The 25174-nt window shown below is 50.5% G+C and overlaps 1 protein-coding gene and 1 long non-coding RNA gene across 2 annotated transcripts in view; one reads left to right on the forward strand and one right to left on the reverse strand.

The window, feature by feature from the left end:
- Nucleotides 1–25174, reverse strand: part of LOC142907912 (uncharacterized) — a 217534-nt gene that overhangs the window by 57768 nt on the left and 134592 nt on the right. The gene's annotated exons all lie outside the window — the stretch shown is intronic.
- The window catches only part of LOC116938362 (Y+L amino acid transporter 2-like), a 38200-nt gene continuing 13897 nt past the window's right edge, over nt 872–25174 (forward strand). Inside the window, exons 1-3 of the mRNA XM_076057940.1 lie at nt 872–922; nt 1075–1257; nt 10115–10289. Of these exons, the coding sequence (XP_075914055.1) occupies nt 872–922; nt 1075–1257; nt 10115–10289 (409 nt within the window). The remainder of the gene's footprint in view (nt 923–1074; nt 1258–10114; nt 10290–25174) is intronic.

Here is a 25174-nt window from a genome sequence, read left to right on the forward strand (position 1 = left end):
ACTAACTGACTGACTGACTGAGTTATTGAGTAACTGACTGAGTGACTGACTGAGTGAGTGACTGAGTGACTGAGTGAGTAACTGACTGAGTGAGTGACTGACTGAGTGAGTGAGTGACTGAGTGAGTGACTGAGTGACTGACTGAGTGACTGACTGACTGAGTTAGTGAGTGATTGACTGACTGAGTGACTGACTGAGTGAGTGAGTGACTCAGTGACTGACTGACTGAGTGACTGACTAACTGACTGAGTGACTGACTGACTGAGTGACTGAGTGACTGACTGAGTGACTGAGTGAGCCTCTACTCTACTAATCGCCACTTACGCCACTTGCCCCTCCCGTCTGCTGCAGGCTACCTGGGTCACCTCTTGTCTGCATCTGACAGCCGGGGCCATGGTGGACGCAGAGCCTTCGATGCGAGCGTGGGAAGGCCAAGATCCCCTCGTAGGGAGCATGGAGAGTGGTGGTGGTGGTGGTGATGGTGGTGATGGTGGTGGTGGTGGAGGTGGAGGTGGTGGTGGTGGTGGAGGTGGTGGTGGTGGTGGAGGTGGTGGTGGTGGTGGTGGAGGTGGTGGTGATGGTGGTGATGCAGGTGGTGGTGGTGGTGGTGATGGTGGTGGAGGTGGTGGTGATGGTGGAGGTGGTGGTGATGGTGGTAGTGGTGGTGGTGATGCAGGTGGTGGAGGTGATGGAGGTGGTGGTGATGGTGGTGATGGTGGTGGTGATGGTGGTAGTGGTGGTGGTGATGGAGGTGATGGTGGTGGTGATGGTGGTGGTGGTGGTGGTGGAGGTGATGGTGGTGGTAGTAGTGGTAGTGGTGGTGATGGTGATGGTGGTGGTAGTAGTGGTAGTGGTGGTGGAGGAATTGGAGATGATGGAGCAGGTGATGGAGGTGGTGATGGTGGTGGTGGAGGAGATGAAGGTGATGTAGCAGATGAACGTGAAACAGCAACAGCAGCTGAAACCACAACAGCAACAACAACAGCAACACCAACAACAACAGCCTCTGTGGGCGTCGTCCGTCTCCGTCGTGAGCTGTCCCTCCTCAACTGCGTCGCCTTCATCCTGGGCCAGGTGGTGGGTTCGGGCGTCTTCGTTTCCCCGCGGGGAGTCCTGGCCCAGGCCGGCGGATCGCGGGGACTCGCGCTGATCGTCTGGGCCCTGGGGGGGATTTTCTCCACCCTGGGAGCCCTCTGCTACGCCGAGCTGGGCACCACGGTGGCCCGATCGGGCGCCAGCTACAGCTACATACTCGAGGTGGTCGGGAGAGGCGCAGGGGAGGGAGAATGAGGGGAGGGAGATTGAGAGGAGGGAGGGAGGATTAGAGAGACTCACAGAGACACACAGAGAATTAGAGAGACACACAGACACTCACAGAGACTCACAGAGACCCACAGAGACTCACAGAGACCCACAGACACTCACAGAGACCCACAGAGACTCACAGAGACATATAGAGACACAGAGACACACAGAGACCCACAGAGACTCACAGAGACTCACAGAGACCCACAGAGACTCACAGAGACCCACAGAGACTCACAGAGACTCACAGAGACTCACATACTCGAGGTGGTCGGGAGAGGCGCAGGGGAGGGAGATTGAGGGGAGGGAGATTGAGAGGAGGGAGATTGAGAGGAGGGAGGGAGAGAGAATTAGAGAGACACACAGACACTCACAGAGACCCACAGAGTCTCACAGAGATACAGAGAGACTCACAGAGACACAAAGAGACACAGAGACACACAGAGACCAACAGAGACTCACAGAGAATTAGAGAGACTCACAGAGACACAAAGAGACACAGAGACACACAGAGACCAACAGGGACTCATAGAGAATTAGAGAGACCCACAGAGGCGCAGAGAGACACACAGAGACTCACAGAGACTCACAGAGACCCACAGAGACACACAGAGACATATAGAGACTCACAGAGACTCACAGAGACCCACAGAGACACACAGAGACACACAGAGACATATAGAGACTCACATACTCGAGGTGGTCGGGAGAGACGCAGGGGAGGGAGATTGAGGGGAGGGAGATTGAGGGGAGGGAGGGAGAGAATTAGAGAGACTCACAGAGACTCACAGAGAATTAGAGAGACTCACAGAGGCACAGAGAGACTCACAGGGACACACAGACACTCACAGAGACCCACAGAGACTCACAGAGACCCAAAGACACTCACAGAGACCCACAGAGACACACAGAGACATATAGAGACTCACAGAGAATTAGAGAGACTCACAGAGACTCACAGAGAATTAAAGAGACTCACAGAGGCACAGAGAGACTCACAGGGACAGACAGAGACTCACAGAGACCCACAGAGACACACAGAGACACACAGAGACATATAGAGACTCACATACTCGAGGTGGTCGGGAGAGACGCAGGGGAGGGAGATTGAGGGGAGGGAGATTGAGGGGAGGGAGGGAGAGAGAATTAGAGAGACTCACAGAGACACACAGACACTCACAGAGACCCACAGAGACACACAGAGACATATAGAGACTCACAGAGACTCACAGAGACCCACAGAGACTCACAGAGACTCACATACTCGAGGTGGTCAGGAGAGACGCAGGGGAGGGAGATTGAGGGGAGGGAGATTGAGAGGAGGGAGGGAGAGAGAATTAGAGAGACTCACAGAGAATTAGAGAGACTCACAGAGAGACTCACAGACACTCACAGAGACCCACAGAGACACACAGAGACATATAGAGACTCACAGAGACTCACAGAGACACACAGAGACACACAGAGACATATAGAGACGCACAGAGACTCACAGAGACACACAGAGACACACAGAGACATATAGAGACTCACAGAGACACACAGAGACATATAGAGACCCACAGAGACACACAGAGACATATAGAGACTCACATACTCGAGGTGGTCGGGAGAGACGCAGGGGAGGGAGATTGAGGGGAGGGAGATTGAGGGGAGGGAGGGAGAGAGAATTAGAGAGACACACAGAGACACACAGAGAATTAGAGAGACTCACAGAGACACACAGAGAATTAGAGAGACTCACAGAGACACACAGAGACTTACAGAGATACAGAGAGACCCACAGAGACTCACAGAGACACACAGACACTCACAGAAACCCACAGAGACACAGAGACATATAGAGACTCACAGAGACTCACAGAGACTCACATACTCGAGGTGGTCGGGAGAGACGCAGGGGAGGGAGATTGAGGGGAGGGAGATTGAGGGGAGGGAGGGAGAGAGAATTAGAGAGACACACAGAGACACACAGAGAATTAAAGAGACTCACAGAGGCACAGAGAGACTCACAGGGACACACAGACACTCACAGAGACCCACAGAGACTCACAGAGACCCACAGAGACTCACATAGACTCACAGAGACCCACAGAGACTCACAGAGACCCACAGAGACTCACAGAGACTCACAGAGACTCACATACTCGAGGTGGTCGGGAGAGACGCAGGGGAGGGAGATTGAGGGGAGGGAGATTGAGAGGAGGGAGGGAGAGAGAATTAGAGAGACTCACAGAGACACACAGAGAATTAGAGAGACTCACAGAGACTCACAGAGAATTAGAGAGACTCACAGAGACCCACAGAGACTCACAGAGACCCACAGACACTCACAGAGACCCACAGAGACACACAGAGACATATAGAGACTCACAGAGACTCACAGAGACCCACAGAGACTCGCAGAGACCCACAGAGACTCACAGAGACTCACATACTCGAGGTGGTCGGGAGAGACGCAGGGGAGATTGAGGGGAGGGAGATTGAGGGGAGGGAGGGAGAATTAGAGAGACTCACAGAGACTCACAGAGACTCACAGAGAATTAGAGAGACTCACAGAGACTCACAGAGAATTAGAGAGACTCACAGAGACCCACAGAGACTCACAGAGACCCACAGAGACTCACAGAGACCCACAGAGACTCACAGAGACCCACAGACACTCACAGAGACCCACAGAGACCCACAGAGACATATAGAGACACAGAGACACACAGAGACCAACAGAGACTCACAGAGACCCACAGAGACACACAGAGACTCACAGAGACACACAGAGACCAACAGAGACTCACAGAGACCCACAGAGACACACAGAGACTCACAGAGACCCACAGAGACTCACAGAGACACACAGAGACTCACAGAGACACACAGAGACTCACAGAGACCCACAGAGACTCACAGAGACTCACAGAGAATTAGAGAGACTCACAGAGACCCACAGAGACTCACAGAGACCCACAGAGACTCACAGAGACCCACAGAGACATATAGAGACCCACAGAGACTCACAGAGACCCACAGAGACTCACAGAGACTCACATACTCGAGGTGGTCGGGAGAGACGCAGGGGAGGGAGATTGAGGGGAGGGAGATTGAGGGGAGGGAGGGAGAGAGAATTAGAGAGACTCACAGAGAATTAGAGAGACTCACAGAGAGACCCACAGACACTCACAGAGACCCACAGAGACACACAGAGACATATAGAGACTCACAGAGACTCACAGAGACCCACAGAGACACACAGAGACATATAGAGACTCACAGAGACTCACAGAGACTCACAGAGACACACAGAGACACACAGAGACATATAGAGACTCACAGAGACACACAGAGACATATAGAGACCCACAGAGACACACAGAGACATATAGAGACCCACAGAGACACACAGAGACATATAGAGACTCACAGAGACTCACAGAGACACACAGAGACACACAGAGACATATAGAGACTCACATACTCGAGGTGGTCGGGAGAGACGCAGGGAGGGAGATTGAGGGAGGGAGATGGAGAGGAGGGAGGGAGAATTAGAGAGACTCACAGAGGCTCACAGAGAATTAGAGAGACTCACAGAGACCCACAGAGACTCACAGAGACCCACAGACACTCACAGAGACCCACAGAGACACACAGAGACATATAGAGACTCACAGAGACTCACAGAGACTCACATACTCGAGGTGGTCGGGAGAGACGCAGGGGAGATTGAGGGGAGGGAGGGAGAGAATTAGAGAGACTCACAGAGGCACACAGACACTCACAGAGACCCACAGAGTCTCACAGAGAAACAAAGAGACACAGAGACTCACAGAGACTCACATACTCGAGGTGGTCGGGAGAGACGCAGGGAGGGATTGAGGGGAGGGAGATTGAGAGGAGGGAGGGAGGGAGAATTAGAGAGACTCACAGAGGCGCACAGACACTCACAGAGACACACAGAGACTTACAGAGACACACAGAGACTCACAGAGGCGCACAGACACTCACAGAGACACACAGAGACACACAGAGACATATAGAGACTCACAGAGACTCACAGACACTCACAGAGACACACAGAGACATATAGAGACTCACAGAGACTCACAGAGACTCACAGAGACTCACATACTCGAGGTGGTCGGGAGAGACGCAGGGAGGGAGGGAGATTGAGGGAGATTGAGGGAGAATTAGAGAGACTCACAGAGACACAGAGAGACTCACAGAGAGCAACAGAGACTCACAGAGAATTAGAGAGACACATAGAGACACACAGAGACTCACAGAGTCTCACAGAGAATTAGAGAGACTCACAGAGACACAAAGAGACTCACAAAGACTCACACACAGAGACTCACAGAGAATTAGAGAGACTCACAGAGGCGCAGAGACACTCACAGAGACCAACAGAGACTCAGAAAATTAGAGAGACTCACAGAGACCAACAGAGACTCACAGAGACTCACAGAGACCAACAGAGACTCACAGAGACTCACAGAGACCAACAGAGACTCACAGAGACACAGAGACACTCATAGAGACCAACAGAGACTCATAGAATTAGAGAGACTCACAGAGACCAACAGAGACTCACAGAGACCAACAGAGACTCACAGAGACACAGAGACACTCACAGAGACCAACAGAGACTCACAGAGACTCACAGAGACCAACAGAGACTCACAGAGACACAGAGACACTCACAGAGACCAACAGAGACTCACATAGACACTCCGAGACACACAGAGAGACTCACAGAGACGCAGAGACACTCACAGAGGCCAACAGAGACTCACAGAGACCAACAGAGACTCAGAGAATTAGAGAGACTCACAGAAACTCACAGAGACCCAGAGAGACACATAGAGACGCACAGAGACTCACACACAGAGACACACAGAGACACACAGAGACTCACACACAGAGATTCACAGAGAATTAGAGAGACTCACAGAGGCGCAGAGAGACTCACAGAGACCAACAGAGACTCACAGAGACTCACAGAGACCCACAGAGACTCACAGAGACCCACAGACACTCACAGAGACATATAGAGACTCACAGAGACTCAAAGAGACTCACAGAGACCCACAGAGACTCACAGAGACCCACAGACACTCACAGAGACCCACAGAGACACACAGAGACATATAGAGACTCACAGATACTCACAGAGACTCACAGAGACACCCACAGAGACTCACAGAGACCCACAGAGACCCACAGAGACTCACAGAGACTCACATACTGGAGGTGGTTCGGGAGAGATGCAGGGAGATTGAGGGAGATTGAGGGAGGGAGATTGAGGGAGGGAGGGAGAGAATTAGAGAGACTCACAGAGGCGCAGAGAGACTCACAGAGACTCACAGAGAATTAGAGAGCCTCACAGAGACACACATAGACTCACAGAGACACACAGAGACTCACAGAGACTCATAGAGACCCAGTGAGACACACAGAGACGCACAGAGACTCACACACAGAGATTCACAGAGAATTAGAGAGACTCACAGAGGCGCTGAGAGACTCACAGAGACCAACAGAGACTCACAGAGATTTAGAGAGACCCACAGACACTCACAGAGACCCACAGAGACACACAGACACTCACAGAGACCCACAGAGACTCACAGAGACACACAGAGACCCACAGAGACTCACAGAGACACACAGAGACTCACAGAGACTCACAGAGACCCACAGAGACACATAGATATTCACAGAGACTCACAGAGACTCACAGACCCACAGAGACACACAGAGACATATAGAGACTCACAGATACTCACAGAGACTCACAGAGACACCCACAGAGACTCACAGAGACTCATAGAGACCCAGAGAGACACACAGAGACGCACAGAGACTCACACACAGAGATTCACAGAGAATTAGAGAGACTCACAGAGGCGCTGAGAGACTCACAGAGACCAACAGAGACTCACAGAGAATTAGAGAGACTCACAGAGACACACAGAGACACAGAGAGACCCACAGACACTCACAGAGACCCACAGAGACACACAGACACTCACAGAGACCCACAGAGACTCACAGAGACACACAGAGACTCACACAGACTCACAGAGACCCACAGAGACACATAGATATTCACAGAGACTCACAGAGACTCACAGACCCACAGAGACACACAGATACATATAGAGACTCACAGATACTCACAGAGACTCACAGAGACACCCACAGAGACTCACAGAGACCCACAGAGACTCACAGAGACTCACATACTGGAGGTGGTTCGGGAGAGATGCAGGAAGGGAGGGAGATTGAGGGAGATTGAGGGAGGGAGATTGAGGAGGGAGGGAGAGAGAATTAGAGAGACTCACAGAGCCACACAGAGACATATAGAGACATATAGAGACCCACAGAGACACACAGAGACACACAGAGACATATAGAGACTCACAGAGACACAGAGAGACCCACAGAGACACACAGAGACTCACAGAGAATTAGAGAGACTCACAGAGACACACAGAGACACACAGAGACTCACAGAGACCCACAGAGACACACAGAGACTCACAGAGACCCACAGAGACACACAGAGACACACAGAGACTCACAGAGACCCACAGAGACACACAGAGACACACAGAGACCAACAGAGACTCACAGAGAATTAGAGAGACTCACAGAGGTGCAGAGAGACTCACAGAGAGCAACAGAGACACACAGAGACACACAGAGACACACAAAGACACACAGAGACACAGAGAGACACACAGAGACACAGAGAGACACACAGAGACACACAGAGACTCACAGAGGCGCAGAGAGCCTCACAGAGACTCACAGAGACCCAGAGAGACACACAGAGACCCACAGAGACACACAGAGACACACAGAGACTCACACACAGAGATTCACAGAGAATTAGAGAGACTCACAGAGACCAACAGAGACTCACAGAGACCCACAGACACTCACAGAGACCCACAGAGACACACAGAGACTCACAGACACTCGCAGAGACTCACAGAGACACCCACAGAGACGCACAGAGACATATAGAGACTCACAGAGACTCACAGAGACTCACAGCGACACCCACAGAGACTCACAGAGACACACAGAGACACACAGAGACTCACAGAGACCCACAGAGACTCACAGAGACCCACAGAGACACACAGAGACATATAGAGACTCACAGAGACTCACAGAGACTCACAGCGACACCCACAGAGACTCACAGAGACACACAGAGACACACAGAGACTCACAGAGACCCACAGAGACTCACAGAGACCCACAGAGACACACAGAGACATATAGAGACACACATACTCGAGGTGGTCGGGAGAGACGCAGGGAGGGAGGGAGATTGGGGGAGGGAGGGAGGGAGAATTAGAGAGACTCACAGAGGCGCAGAGAGACTCACAGAGAGCAACAGAGACACAGAGAGACCCAGAGAGACTCACAGAGACATATAGAGACTCACAGAGACTCACAGAGACCCACAGACACTCACAGAGACCCACAGAGACACACAGAGACATATAGAGACTCACAGAGACTCACAGAGATATATAGAGACTCACAGAGACCCACAGAGACACACAGAGACATATAGAGACTCACAGAGACGCACAGACACGCACAGAGACCCACAGAGACACACAGAGACATATAGAGACTCACAGAGACTCACAGAGACACACAGAGACACACAGAGACACAGAGAGAATCACAGAGACTCACAGAGACACACAGAGACACACAGAGACCCACAGAGACACACAGAGACTCACAGAGACTCACAGAGACACAGAGACACACAGAGACACACAGAGACTCACAGAATTAGAGAGACTCACAGAGACACACAGAGACACACAGACTCACAGAGCGTCACAGAGACACACAGAGACTCACAGAGGCGCAGAGAGACTCACAGAGACACACAGAGACACACAGAGACTCATAGAGACTCACTGAGACTCACAGAGACACACAGAGAGTCACAGAGGCGCAGAGAGACTCACAGAGACACACAGAGACACACAGAGACTTACAGAGACACACATAAACACACAGAGACACAGAGAGACACAGAGAGACACACAGAGACCAACAGAGACTCACAGAGAATTAGAGAGACTCACAGAGACTCACAGAGACACACAGAGACACAGAGACTCACAGAGACACACAGATACTCACAGAGGCACACAGAGACTCACAGAGACCCACAGAGACACACAGAGACCCACAGAGACTCACAAAGACTCACACACACCCACAGAGACACACAGAGACACACAGAGACTCACAGAGACACACAGAGACTCACAGACACCCACAGAGACACACAGAGACACACAGCGACACACAGAGACTCATACATACTCACAGATAACCACACAGAGACTCACAGAGGCACACACAGACTTAGAGAGTGTCTGTATGTGTGTCTGTGTGTGTGTGTCTGTGTGTGTCTGTGTCTGTGTGTGTCTGTGTCTGTGTGTGTCTGTGTGTGTGTCTGTGTGTCTGTGTGTGTCTGTGTGTGTGTGACTGTGTGTGTGTGTCTGTGTCTGTCTGTGTGTGAGACTGTTTGTGTGTGTCTGTGTGTGACTGTGTGTGTGTGTGTGTGTCTGTGTGTGTGTGACTGTGTGTGACTGTGTGTGTGTGTCTGTCTGTGTGTCTGTGTGTGTGTGACTGTGTGTGTGTAACTGTGTGTGTGTGTCTGTGTGTGTGTCTGTGTGTGTGTGACTGTGTGTGTCTGTGTGTGTGTGTCTGTGTGTGTGCCTGTGTGTGTGTGTATGACTGTGTGTGACTGTGTGTCTGTGTGGAGGTGTTTGGACCCCTGGCGGCCTTTATCCGCTTGTGGAGCGCCATGCTCATCATCGGCCCGTCCACCCAGGCCGTGGTGGCCCTGACGCTGGCCAACCATCTCCTGCAGCCACTCTACAGCCCCTGCCTGGCACCGCCACCCCACGTGGCCCAGATGCTGGCAGCTGCCTGCATCTGTGAGTGGCCCGCTAGGGAACCCCTAGAGACCCCCTGGAGACCCCCTAGAGACCCCCTAGAGACCCCCTAGAGACCCCTTAGAGACTTCCTAGACACTCCTAGAGATTCCTAGAGACTCCTAGACACTCCTAGACACTCCTAGAGATTCCTAGAGATTCCTAGACACTCTTAGACACTCCTAGCGATTCCTAGACACTCCTAGAGATTCCTAGAGACTCCTAGACACTCCTAGAGATTCCTAGAGATTCCTAGACACTCTTAGACACTCCTAGAGATTCCTAGAGACTCCTAGACACTCCTAGAGATTCCTAGAGATTCCTAGACACTCCTAGACACTCCTAGAGATTTCTAGAGATTCCTAGACAATCCTAGGGACCCCCTAGAGACCCCCTAGGGACCCCCTAGAGATCCCTTAGAGACCCCCTAGAGACTTCCCAGACACTCCTAGACACGCCTAGAGACTCTTAGACACTCATAGACACTCCTAGAGATTCCTAGAGATTCCTAGACACTCCTAGACACTCCTAGAGATTTCTACAGATTCCTAGACAATCCTAGGGACCCCCTAGAGACCCCCTAGAGACCCCTTAGAGACCCCCTAGAGACCCCCTAGAGACCTCCTAGAGACTCCCAGACACTCATAGACACTCCTAGAGATTCTGAGACACTCCTAGAGATTCCTAGAGACTCTTAGACACTCCTAGAGATTCCTAGAGATTCCTAGACACTCCTAGACACTCCTAGAGATTTCTACAGATTCCTAGACAATCCTAGGGACCCCCTAGAGACCCCCTAGAGACCCCTTAGAGACCCCCTAGAGACCCCCTAGAGACCTCCTAGAGACTCCCAGACACTCCGAGACACTCCTAGAGATTCCGAGACACTCCTAGAGATTCCTAGAGACTCTTAGACACTCCTAGAGATTCCTAGAGATTCCTAGACACTCCTAGACACTCCTAGAGATTCCTAGAGATTCCTAGACACTCCTAGACACTCCTAGACACTCCTAGAGATTCCTAGACAATCCTAGGGACCCCCTAGAGACCCCCTAGGGACCCCCTAGAGATCCCTTAGAGACCCCCTAGAGACTTCCCAGACACTCCTAGACACGCCTAGAGACTCTTAGACACTCATAGACACTCCTAGAGATTCCTAGAGATCCCTAGACACTCCTAGACACTCCTAGAGATTTCTACAGATTCCTAGACAATCCTAGGGACCCCCTAGAGACCCCCTAGAGACCCCTTAGAGACCCCCTAGAGACCCCCTAGAGACCTCCTAGAGACTCCCAGACACTCATAGACACTCCTAGAGATTCCGAGACACTCCTAGAGATTCCTAGAGACTCTTAGACACTCCTAGAGATTCCTAGAGATTCCTAGACACTCCTAGACACTCCTAGAGATTCCTAGACAATCCTAGGGACCCCCTAGAGACCCCCTGGAGACCCCCTAGAGACTTCCCAGACACTCTTAGACACTCCTAGAGACTCTTAGACACTCCTAGAGATTCCTAGAGACTCCTAGACACTCCTAGACACTCCTAGAGATTCCTAGACACTCCTAGAGATTCCTAGAGACTCCTAGACACTCCTAGAGATTTCTAGAGATTCCTAGACAATCCTAGGGACCCCCTAGAGACCCCCTAGAGACCCCCTAGGGACCCCCTAGAGACCCCCTAGAGACCCCCTAGAGACCTCCTAGAGACCCCCTAGAGACCTCCTAGAGACTCTTAGACACTCATAGACACTCCTAGAGATTCCTAGAGATTCCTAGACACTCCTAGACACTCCTAGAGATTTCTAGAGATTCCTAGACAATCCTAGGGACCCCCTAGAGACCCCCTAGAGACCCCCTAGAGACCCCCTAGAGACCCTCTCGAAAACTCCTAGAGACTCCCAGACACTCATAGATCCCCTAGAGACTTCCCAGACACTCCTAGACATGCCTAGAGACTCTTAGACACTCCTAGACACTCCTAGAGATTCCTAGAGATTCCTAGACACTCCTAGACACTCCTAGAGATTTCTAGAGATTTCTAGACAATCCTAGGGACCCCCTAGAGACCCCCTAGGGACCCCCTAGAGACCCCTTAGAGACCCCCTAGAGACTTCCCAGACACTCCTAGACACGCCTAGATACTCTTAGACACTCCTAGAGATTCCTAGAGATTCCTAGACACTCCTAGACACTCCTAGAGATTTCTAGATATTCCTAGACAATCCTAGGGACCCCCTAGAGACCCCCTAGGGACCCCCTAGGGACCCCCTAGAGACCCCCTAGAGACCCCCTAGAGACTTCCCAGACACTCCTAGACACGCCTAGAGACTCTTAGACACTCCTAGAGATTCCTAGAGATTCCTAGACACTCCTAGACACTCCTAGAGATTTCTAGAGATTCCTAGACAATCCTAGGGACCCCCTAGAGACCCCCTAGAGACCCCCTAGAGACCCCTTAGAGACCCCCTAGAAACCCCCTAGAGACCCCCTAGAGACCTCCTAGACACTCCTAGACACTCCTAGAGACTCTTAGACACTCATAGACACTCCTAGAGATTCCTAGAGATTCCTAGACACTCCTAGACACTCCTAGAGATTTCTAGAGATTCCTAGACAATCCTAGGGACCCCCTAGAGACCCCTAGAGACCCCCTAGAGACCCCTTAGAGACCCCCTAGAGACTTCCCAGACACTCCTAGACACGCCTAGAGTCTCTTAGACACTCCTAGAGATTCCTAAAGATTCCTAGACACTCCTAGACACTCCTAGTGATTTCTAGAGATTACTAGACAATCTTAGGGACCCCCTAGAGACCCCTTAGAGACCCCTTAGAGACCCCCTAGAGACTTCCCAGACACTCCTAGACACGCCTAGATACTCTTAGACACTCCTAGAGATTCCTAGAGATTCCTAGACACTCCTAGACACTCCTAGAGATTCCTAGACAATCCTAGGGACCCCCTAGAGACCCCCTAGGGACCCCCTAGAGACCCTTTAGAGACCCCCTAGAGACTTCCCAGACACTCCTAGACACGCCTAGATACTCTTAGACACTCCTAGAGATTCCTAGACACTCCTAGACACTCCTAGAGATTTCTAGAGATTCCTAGACAATCCTAGGGACCCCCTAGAGACCCCCTAGGTACCCCCTAGGGACCCCCTAGAGACCCCCTAGAGACCCCCTAGAGACTTCCCAGACACTCCTAGACACGCCTAGAGAATCTTAGACACTCCTAGAGATTCCTAGAGATTCCTAGACACTCCTAGACACTCCTAGAGATTTCTAGAGATTCCTAGACAATCCTAGGGACCCCCTAGAGACCCCCTAGGGACCCCCTAGAGACCCCCTAGGGACCCCTTAGAGACCTCCTAGAGACTTCCCAGACACTCCTAGACACGCCTAGAGATTGCTAGAGATTCCTAGACACTCCTAGAGATTCCTAGACACTCCTAGACACTCCTAGACAATCCTAGAGACCCCCTAGAGACCCCCAAGGGACCCCCTAGAGACCCCCTAGGGACCCCTTAGAGACCTCCTAGACACTCCTAGACACTCCTAGAGACTCTTAGACACTCATAGAAACTCCTAGAGATTCCTAGAGATTCCTAGACACTCCTAGACACTCCTAGAGATTTCTAGAGATTCCTAGACAATCCTAGGGACCCCCTAGAGACCCCCTAGGGACCCCCTAGGGACCCCCTAGAGACCCCTTAGAGACCCCCTAGAGACTTCCCAGACACTCCTAGACACTCCTAGAGACTCTTAGACACTCCTAGAGATTCCTAGAGACTCCTAGACACTCCTAGACACTCCTAGAGATTTCTAGAGATTCCTAGACAATCCTAGGGACCCCCTAGAGACCCCTTAGAGACCCCCTAGAGACTTCCCAGACACTCCTAGACACGCCTAGATACTCTTAGACACTCCTAGAGATTCCTAGAGATTCCTAGACACTCCTAGACACTCCTAGAGATTTCTAGAGATTCCTAGACAATCCTAGGGACCCCCTAGAGACCCCCTAGAGACCCACTAGGGACCCCCTAGGGACCCCCTAGAGACCCCCTAGAGACCTCCTAGAGACCCCTTAGAGACCTCCTAGACACTCCTAGACACTCCTAGAGACTCTTAGACACTCATAGACACTCCTAGAGATTCCTAGAGATTCCTAGACACTCCTAGACACTCCTAGACACTCCTAGAGATTTCTAGAGATTCCTAGACAATCCTAGAGACCCCCTAGAGACCCCCTAGAGACCCCCTAGAGACCCCCTAGAGACTTCCTAGACACTCCTAGACACGCCTAGAGACTCTTAGACACTCCTAGAGATTCCTAGAGATTCCTAGACACTCCTAGACACTCCTAGAGATTTCTAGAGATTCCTAGACAATCCTAGAGACCCCCTAGAGACCCCCTAGAGACCCCCTAGAGACCCCCTAGGGACCCCCTAGAGACCCCCTAGAGACCCCATAGAGACCCCTAGGGGTCCCTAGGGACCCCCTAGAGACCCCCTAGGGACCCCTTAGAGACCCCCTAGAGACCCCCTAGAGACCCCCTAGGGACCCCCTAGAGACCCCCTAGAGACCCCCTAGAGACACCCTAGGGACCACTTAGAGACCCCCTAGAGACCCCCTAGAGACCACTTAGAGACCCCCTAGGGACCCCCTAGGGACCCCCTAGAGACTTCCTAGACACTCCTAGAGACCCCTTAGAGACCCCCTAGAGACCCCTTAGAGACCCCCTAGAGACCCCCTAGAGACCCCCTAGAGACCCCTAGAGACCCCCTAGGGACCCCCTAGAGACCCGCTAGAGACCCCCTAGAGACTCCCTAGGGACCCCTTAGAGACCCATTAGAGACCCCTTAGAGACCCCCTAGGGACGCCCTAGAGACCCCCTAGAGACCCCTTAGAGACCCCATAGACACTCCTAGAGACTCCTAGAAATTCCGAGACACTCCTAGACACTCCTAGACACTCCTAGAGACTTGTAGAGATTCCTAGACACTCCTAGACACTCCTAGACACTCCTAGAAATTCCGAGACACTCCTAGACACTCCTAGACCCTCCTAGAGACTCCTAGAGATTCCTAGAGACTCCTAGAGAATCCTAGACACCCCTAGAGATTCCTAGACACTCCTAGAGACTCTTAGACACTCATAGACACTCCTAGAGATTCCTAGAGATTCCTAGACACTCCTAGACACTCCTAGAGACTTGTAGAGATTCCGAGACACTCCTAGACACTCCTAGAGATTACTAGAGATTCCTAGACACTCCTAGACACTCCTAGAGACTTGTAGAGATTCCGAGACACTCCTAGACACTCCTAGAGATTCCTAGAGATTCCTAGGCACTCCTAGACACTCCTAGAGACTTGTAGAGATTCCGAGACACTCCTAGACACTCCTAGAGATTCCTAGAGATTCCTAGGCACTCCTAGACACTCCTAGAGACTCCTAGACACTCCTAGACACTCCTAGAGACTTGTAGAGATTCCTAGAGACTCCTAGACACTCCTAGACACGCCTAAAGAATCCTAGAGACTCCTAGACACTCCTAGACACGCCTAGAGACTCTTAGACACTCCTAGAGACTCGTAGACATTCCGAGACACTCCTAGACATTCCTAGAGATTTCTAGAGATTCCTAGACAATCCTAGAGACTCCTAGACACTCCTAGAGACAACTAGAGACTCCTAGAGACTCCTAGACACTCCTAGACACTCGTAGAGAGTCCTTGACACGCCTAGACACTCCTAGAGACTCCTAGATACTCCTAGATACTCCTAGACACTCCTAGACACTCCTAGAGCCTCCTTGAGATTCGGAGACACTCCTAGAGACTCCTAGGCACTCCTAGAGACTCCTAGAGACAACTAGACACTCCTAGAGACGCCTAGACAGTCCTATAAAGTCCTATGCACGCCTAGCGACAACTAGGCACTCTAAGAGATTCCAAGACACTCCTAGAGACTCCTAGAGACTCCTAGAAATGCCTATACACTCCGAAAGACTCCTAGCGATTCCTAGACACTCCGAGAGGCTCGTAGAGATTCCTAGACACTCCTAGACACTCCTAGAGATTCCTAGAGATTCCTAGAGAGTCCTTGACACGCCTAGACACTCCTAGAGACAACTACAGACTCCTAGACACTCGTAGACACTCCTAGAGATTCCTAGACACTCCTAGAGACTCGTAGACATTCCGAGAGACTCCTAGACACTCCTAGAGACTCGTAAAGATTCTGAGACACTCCTAGACACTCCTAGAGACTCCTACACGCTACTAGATATACCTAGAGATTATTAGACACACCTAGAGACAACTAGACACTCCTAGAGACAACTAGACATTCCTAGAGATTCCAAGAGAGTCCTTGACACGCCTAGACACTACTAGAGACAACTACAGACTCCGAGACAATCCTAGACACTCCTAGAGATTCTTTTGACACTCCTAGAGACGCCTAGAGAGTCCTAGACACTCCTCATCACTGCTAGACACTCCTAGAGACTACTAGACACTCCTAGAGACTCCTAGAGACACCTACACACTACTAGATATACCTAGACACTCCTAGAGACTCCTAGAGATTCCTAGAGACTCATAGAGAATCCTAGATAGCCCTATAGATTCCTAGACACTCCTAGACACTCGTACACACTCCTAGAGACTCCTAGAGACTCCTAGACACTCCTAAAGACAACTAAACACTCCTAGAGACAACTAGACATTCCTAGAGATTCCTAGAGAGTCCTTGACAGACCAAGACACTCCGAGAGACTCCTAGAGACAACTAGAGACTTCTAGAGACTCTTACAGATTCCTAGACACTCTTAGAGATTCCTAGAGACTCCTCGAGATTCCTAGACATTCCTAGAAATTCCTAGAGACTTTTAGACACTCCTAGAGACTCCCAGATATGCCTAGAGACTCCTAGAGACTCCTAGACACTCCTAGAGATTCCTAGACACTCCTAGAGACTCTTAGACACTCCTAGAGAAAACTAGAGACTCCTAGAGATTCCTAGACACTCCTAGACACTCGTAGAGAGTCCTTGACACGCCTAGACACTCCTAGAGACTCCTAGATACTCCTAGATACTCCTAGACACTCCTAGACACTCCTAGAGTTTCCTTGAGATTCGGAGACACTCCTAGAGACCCCTAGAGACTCCTAGGCACTCCAAGAGACTCCTAGACACTCCTAGAGACAACTAGACACTCCTAGAGACGCCTAGACAGTCCTAGAAAGTCCTATGCACTCCTAGCGACAACTAGGCACTCCAAGAGATTCCTAGACACTCCTAGAGACTCCTAGAGACTCCTAGAGATGCCTACACAATCCAAAAGACTCCTAGCAATTCCTAGACACTCCGAGAGACTCGTAGAGATTCCTAGAGACTCCTAGAGATTGCTAGACACTCCAAGAGACACCTAGAGATTCCTAGAGATTCCTAGACCCTCTTAGAGACAACTAGACACTCCTAGACACTCCTAGACACTCGTGCACACTCCTAGAGACTCCTAGAGACTCCTAGACACTCCTAAAGACAACGAAACACTCCTAGAGACAACTAGACATTCCTAGAGATTCCTAGAGAGTCCTTGACAGACCTAGACACTCCGAGAGCCTCCTAGAGACAACTAGAGACTCCTAGAGACTCCTAGAGAATCCTAGACACTCCTAGAGACTCCTAGAGATGGCAAGAGACTCCTAGAGACTCCTAGACACTCCTAGCGATTCCTAGACACTCCTAGAGACTCCTAGACACTCCTAGACACTCTTAGAGACTCCTAGAGACAAATAGAGACTCCTGGAGACTCTTAGATACTCCTAGACACTCCTAGAGAGTCCTTGACACGCGTAGACACTCCTAGAGACTCCTAGAGACTCCTAGATACTCCTAGAGACTCCTAGACACTCCTAGACACTCCTGAAGCCTCCTCGAGATTCGTAGACATTCCTAAAGACCCCTAGAGACTCCTAGAATCTCCTAGAGACTCCTAGATACTCCTAGAGACAACTAGACACCCCTAGAGACTCCTAGACTCTCCTAGAGACTCCTAGACACTCCTAGAGACTCCTAGACAGTCCTAGAAAGTCCTATGCACTCCTAGCGACAACTAGGCACTCCAAGAGATTCCAAGACACTCCAAGAGACTCGTAGAGATTCCTAGAGACTCCTAGAGATTGCTAGACACTCCAAGAGACACCTAGAGATTCCTAGACAATCCTAGAGACAACTAGACACTCCTAGACATTCTCAGACACTCCTAGACACTCCTAAAGACAACTAGACACTCCTAGAGACAACTAAACATTCCTAGAGATTCCTAGAGAGTCCTTGACAGACCTAGACACTCCGAGAGACTCCTAGAGACAACTAGAGACTCCTTAGAGACTCTTAGAGATTCGTAGACATTCCTAGAGACGCCTAGAGACTCCTAGAGACTCCTATACACTCCTACAGATTCCTAGAGATTCCTAGACATTCCTAGAGACTCCTAGAGATGCCTAGAGCCTCCTAGAGACTCCTAGACACTCCTAGAGACTCCTAGACACTCCTAAAAATAACGACACACTCCTAGAGACAACTAGACATTCCAAGAGATTCCTAGAGAGTCCTTGACAGACCTAGACACTCCGAGAGACTCCTAGAGACAACTAGAGAATTCTAGAGACTCTTAGAGATTCCTAGACACTCCTAGAGACTCCTAGAGACTCCTAGAGAATCCTAGAGACTCCTAGAGATTCCTAGAGACTCCTAGACACTTCTAGAGATTCCTAGAGATTCCTAGAGATTCCTAGACATTCCGAGAGACTCCTAGACACCCCTAGAGACAACTAGACACTCCTAGAGACAACTGGACAATCCTAGAGATTCCTAGAGAGTCCTTGACACGGCTAGACACTCCAAGAGATAACTAGAGAGTCCTAGAGACTCCTAGAGACTCCTAGACACTCCTAGAGACTCTTACATGCTACTAGATATACCTAGAGATTATTAGACACTCCTAGAGACAACTGGATATTCCTAGAGAAAACTAGACATTCCTAGAGACAACTAGACATTCCAAGAGATTCCTACAGAGTCCTTGACATGCCTAGACACTCCTAGAGACAACTTAACACTCCTAGTGAGTCCTAGACACTCGTAGACACTCCTAGAGATTCTTAGACACTCCTAGAGATGCCTAGAGAGTCCTAGACACTCCTCAACACTCCTAGACACTCCTAGAGACTGCTAGACACTGCTAGAGAATCCTAGAGACACCTACACACTACTAGATATACCTACACACTCCTAGAGACTTCTAGAGATTCCTAGAGAATCCTAGACACTCCTAGACACTCGTACACACTCCTAGAGATGCCTAGATACTCCTAGATACTCCTAAAGAAAACGAAACACTCCTAGAGACAACTAGACAATCCTAGAGATTCCTAGAGAGTCCTTGACATACCTAGACACTCCGAGAGACTCCTAGAGACAACTAGAGACTCCTAGAGATTCCTAGACACTCCTAGAGACTCCTAGAGACTCTTACAGATTCCTAGACACTCCTAGAGACTCCTAGAGGTACCTAGATACTCCGAAATACTCCTAGGGCTTCCTAGACAATTCTAGACACTCTTAGACACTCCTAGATACTCCTCGAGATTCTTAGACACTCCTAAACACTCCTAGACACTCCTAGAGACAACTAGACACTCCTAAAGACAACTAGACATTCCTAGAGATTCCTAGAGAGTCCTTGACACGACTAGACACACATAGAGACAACTAGACATTCCTAGAGATTCCTAGAGAGTCCGTGACACGCCTAGACACTCCTGGAGACACCTAGAGACTCCTAGAGACTCCTAGAGACTCCTAGACACTCCTAGAGAGGCCTAGACACTCCTAGACACTCCTAAAGACTCCTAGACAATCCTAGACACTCCTAGACACTTCTAGAAATTGCTGAACACTCTTAGAGATTCCTAGACACTCCTAGAGATCCATAGCCACTAATAGACACTGCTAGAGACCCCGAGAGATTCTTAGAGACCCATACACACGACTAGACAGTCTTAGAGACAACTAGAGACCAATAGACACTCCTAGACACTCCTAGAGAATCTCAGAGACTCCAACACACTACTAGATATACCTAGAGACTATTAGACACTCCTAGAGGCAACTAGACATTCCTAGAGATTCCTAGAGAGTCCTTGACACGCCTAGACACTCCTAGAGACTCCTAGCCACTCCTAGACACTCCTAGAGATTCCTAGACACTCATAGAGACTTCTCGAGATTCCTAGAGACTCCTAGACACTCATAGACACTCCTAGACGTTCCTAGACACTCCTAGATACTCCTAGAGACTCCGAGAGATTCGTAGACACTCCTAGAGACTCATAGAAACTTCTAGAGATTCATAGACACGCCAAGAGACTCCGAGACACTGCTAGAGATTTATAGACACTCCTACAAACTCCTAGAGACTCAAAGACATGCCTAGACACTCTTCGACACGGCTAGAGACAACTAGGTACTCCTAGACACTCCTAGAGACTCCTAGAGATTCCTAGAGATTCCGAGAGACTCCTAGAGATGCCTAGACACTCCTAGAGACTCATAGACACTCCTAGAGATTCCTAGAGATTCCTAGGCACTCCTAGACACTCCTAGACACTACAAGACACTCCTAGAGATTACTAGAGATTCCTAGACACTCATAGACACTCATAGACACTCATAGACACTCCTAGAGATTCCTAGACACCCCTAGAGACTCTTAGACACTCCTAGAGACTCCTAGACACTCCTAGAGACAATTAGACATTCCTAGAGATTCCTAGACAATCCTAGACATGCCTATAGATTACTAGAAACTCCTATACACTCCTAGAGACAATTAGAGACTCCTAGAGACTCCTAGACATGCCTAGATATTCCTAGACAATCCTAGACAAGCCTAGAGATTCCTAGAGACTCCTACAGACTCCTAGACACTCCTAGAGAATCCTAGACACTCGTAGATACGTCTGGAGACAAATAGACACTCCGATAGACTCCTAGACACTCCTAGACACGCTGGGACACTCCTAGAGATTCCTAGACACTCCTAGACAGTCCTAGAAACTCCTAGACAATCCTAGAGATTCCTAGACACTCCTAGAGATTCCTAGACACTCCTAGAGAATCCTAGAGACGCCTAGCCACTCCGAGAGACTCCTAGAGATTTCTAAACACTCCTAGGCATTCCTAGAGAATCCTAGAGATGCCTAGACACTCCTAGACATTCCTACACACTCCTAGACACTGCTATAGACTCCCAGACACTCCAGAGTACGCCTAGAGACTCCTAGAGACCCCTAGAGATTCCTAGACACTCCTAGAGACTCCAAGAGCTTCCTAGAGACAACTAGACACTCCTAGAGACAACTAGATATTCCTAGACAATCCTAGAGATTCCTAGCCACTCCTAGAGACTCCTAGAGATTCCGAAAGATTCCTATAGATTCCTAGAGATTCCCAGACACTCCTACACACTCCTAGCGACTCCTAGAGATTCCTAGAGACGCCTAGATACTCCTAGACAGACACACAGAGAGTTACAGAGATACACAGAGACTCACAGAGACACACAGAGACACTCCGAGACACACAGAGACCCATAGAGACCCACATAGACATACAGAGACTCACAGAGACACACAGAGACCCACCAAGACATACAGAGACTCACAGAGACACACAGAGACCCACAGAGACACTCCGAGACACACAGAGACCCACAGAGACTCACAGAGACACTCCGAGACACACAGAGACACACAGAGACTCACAGAGACACACAGAGACTCACAGAGACCCATAGAGACACACAGAGACTCACAGCGACACACAGAGACACACAGATACTCACATAGACTCACAGAGACACACAGAGACTCACAGAGACACACAAAGACCCACAGAGACACACAGAGACATACAGAGACACACAGAGACTCACAGAGACACTCCGAGACACACAGAGACTCACAGAGACTCACAGAGACTCAAAAAGACACACAGCGACCCACAGAGACCCACAGAGACACACAGAGACCCACAGAGACCCACAGAGACACTCCGAGACACATAGATACTCACAGAGATTCACAGAGACACACAGAGATACACATAGACTCACAGAGACACACAGAGACTCACAGAGACCCACAGAGATTCAGAGAGACCCACAGAGACACTCCGAGACCCACAGAGACCCACAGAGACACTCCGAGACCCACAGAGACACACAGAGACACACAGAGACACACAGAGACACACAGACACCCACAGAGACTCACAGAGACTCACAGAGACTCACAGAGACCCACAGAGACACACAGAGACACACAGACACCCACAGAGACTCACAGAGATACACAGAGACTCACAGAGACTCACGGAGACACACAGAGACACACAGAGACCCACAGAGACTCACATAGACTCACAGAGACTCACAGAGACCCACAGAGACCCACAGAGACACACAGAGACCCACAGAGACCCACAGAGACACTCCGAGACACATAGATACTCACAGAGATTCACAGAGACACACAGAGATACACATAGACTCACAGAGACACACAGAGACTCACAGAGACCCACAGAGATTCAGAGAGACCCACAGAGACACTCCGAGACCCACAGAGACCCACAGAGACACTCCGAGACCCACAGAGACACACAGAGACACACAGAGACACACAGACACCCACAGAGACTCACAGAGACTCACAGAGACTCACAGAGACCCACAGAGACACACAGAGACACACAGACACCCACAGAGACTCACAGAGATACACAGAGACTCACAGAGACTCACGGAGACACACAGAGACACACAGAGACCCACAGAGACTCACATAGACTCACAGAGACTCACAGAGACCCACAGAGACCCACAGAGACTCACAGAGACCCACAGAGACTCACAGAGACTCACAGAGACCCACAGAGACACACAGAGACCCACAGAGACTCACAGAGTCACTCCGACACACACAAAGACACACAGACACCCACAGAGACCCACAGAGACACCCACAGAGACCCACAGAGACCCACAGAGACACACAGAGACCCACATAGAGCCACAGACACCCACAGAGACCCACAGAGACACACAGAGACACACAGAGACCCACAGAGACCCACGGAGACTCACAAAGACCCACAGAGACTCACAGAGACCCACAGAGACCCACAGAGACTCACAGAGACTCAAAGAGACACACAGAGACCCACAGAGACTCACAGAGACTCACAGAGACTCACAGAGACCCACAGAGACTCACAGAGGCACACAGAGACCCACAGAGACCCACAGAGACACACAGAGACCCACAGAGACTCACAGATACTAACAGAGACACACAGAGACACACAGAGACTCACAGAGACACACAGAGACCCAAAGAGACTCACAGAGACACACAGAGACTCACCGAGACCCACAGAGACTCGCACAGATACACAGAGACCCACAGAGACTCACAGAGACACATAGAGACGCAAAGAGACACTCCGAGACCACAGAGACCCACAGAGACCCACAGAGACTCACAGAGACTCAAAAAGACACACAGAGACCCACAGAGACCCACAGAGACACACAGAGACCCACAGAGACCCACAGAGACACTCCGAGACACATAGATACTCACAGAGATTCACAGAGACACACAGAGATACACATAGACTCACAGAGACACACACAGACTCACAGAGACCCACAGAGATTCAGAGAGACCCACAGAGACGCTCCGAGACCCACAGAGACCCACAGAGACACTCCGAGACCCACAGAGACCCACAGAGACACACAGAGACACACAGAGACACACAGACACCCACAGAGACTCAAAGAGACCCACAGAGACTCACATAGACTCACAGAGACTCACAGAGACCCACAGAGACACACAGAGACACACAGACACCCACAGAGACTCACAGAGATACACAGAGACTCACAGAGACTCACGGAGACACACAGAGACACACAGAGACCCACAGAGACTCACATAGACACACAGAGACTCACAGAGACCCACAGAGACTCACAGAGTCACTCCGACACACACAGAGACACACAGACACCCACAGAGACCCACAGAGACACCCAGAGAGACCCACAGAGACCCACAGAGACACACAGAGACCCACATAGAGCCACAGACACCCACAGAGACCCACAGAGACACACAGAGACACACAGAGACCCACAGAGACCCACTGAGACTCACAGAGACCCACAGAGACTCACAGAGACCCACAGAGACCCACAGAGACTCACAGAGACTCAAAGAGACACACAGAGACCCACAGAGACACACAGAGACCCACAGAGACCCACAGACACCCACAGAGACCCACAGAGACCCACAGAGACACTCCGAGACACACAGATACTCACAGAGACTCACAGAGACACACAGAGACACACAGAGACTCACAGAGACACACAGCGACTCACAGAGACCCACAGAGATTCACAGAGACCCACAGAGACACTCCGAGACCCACAGAGACCCACAGAGACACACAGAGACCCACAGATACTCACAGAGACCCACAGAGACTCACAGAGACCCACGGAGACACACAGAAACACACAAAGACTCACAGAGTCACACAGAGACACACAGAGACTCACAGAGTCACTCCGAGACACACAGAGACTCACAGAGACTCACAGAGACCCACAGAGACACACAGAGACACACAGAGACCCACAGAGACACACAGAAACACACAGAGACTCACAGAGTCACTCCGAGACACACAGAGACACACAGACACCCACAGAGACTCACAGAGACACACAG

This window comes from Petromyzon marinus, chromosome 85 (assembly GCF_048934315.1).
Source record: "Petromyzon marinus isolate PM22_M1 ecotype Great Lakes invasive population chromosome 85, UKy_Petmar_22M1.pri1.0, whole genome shotgun sequence".
Classification (NCBI taxonomy): Eukaryota; Metazoa; Chordata; class Hyperoartia; order Petromyzontiformes; family Petromyzontidae; genus Petromyzon; species Petromyzon marinus.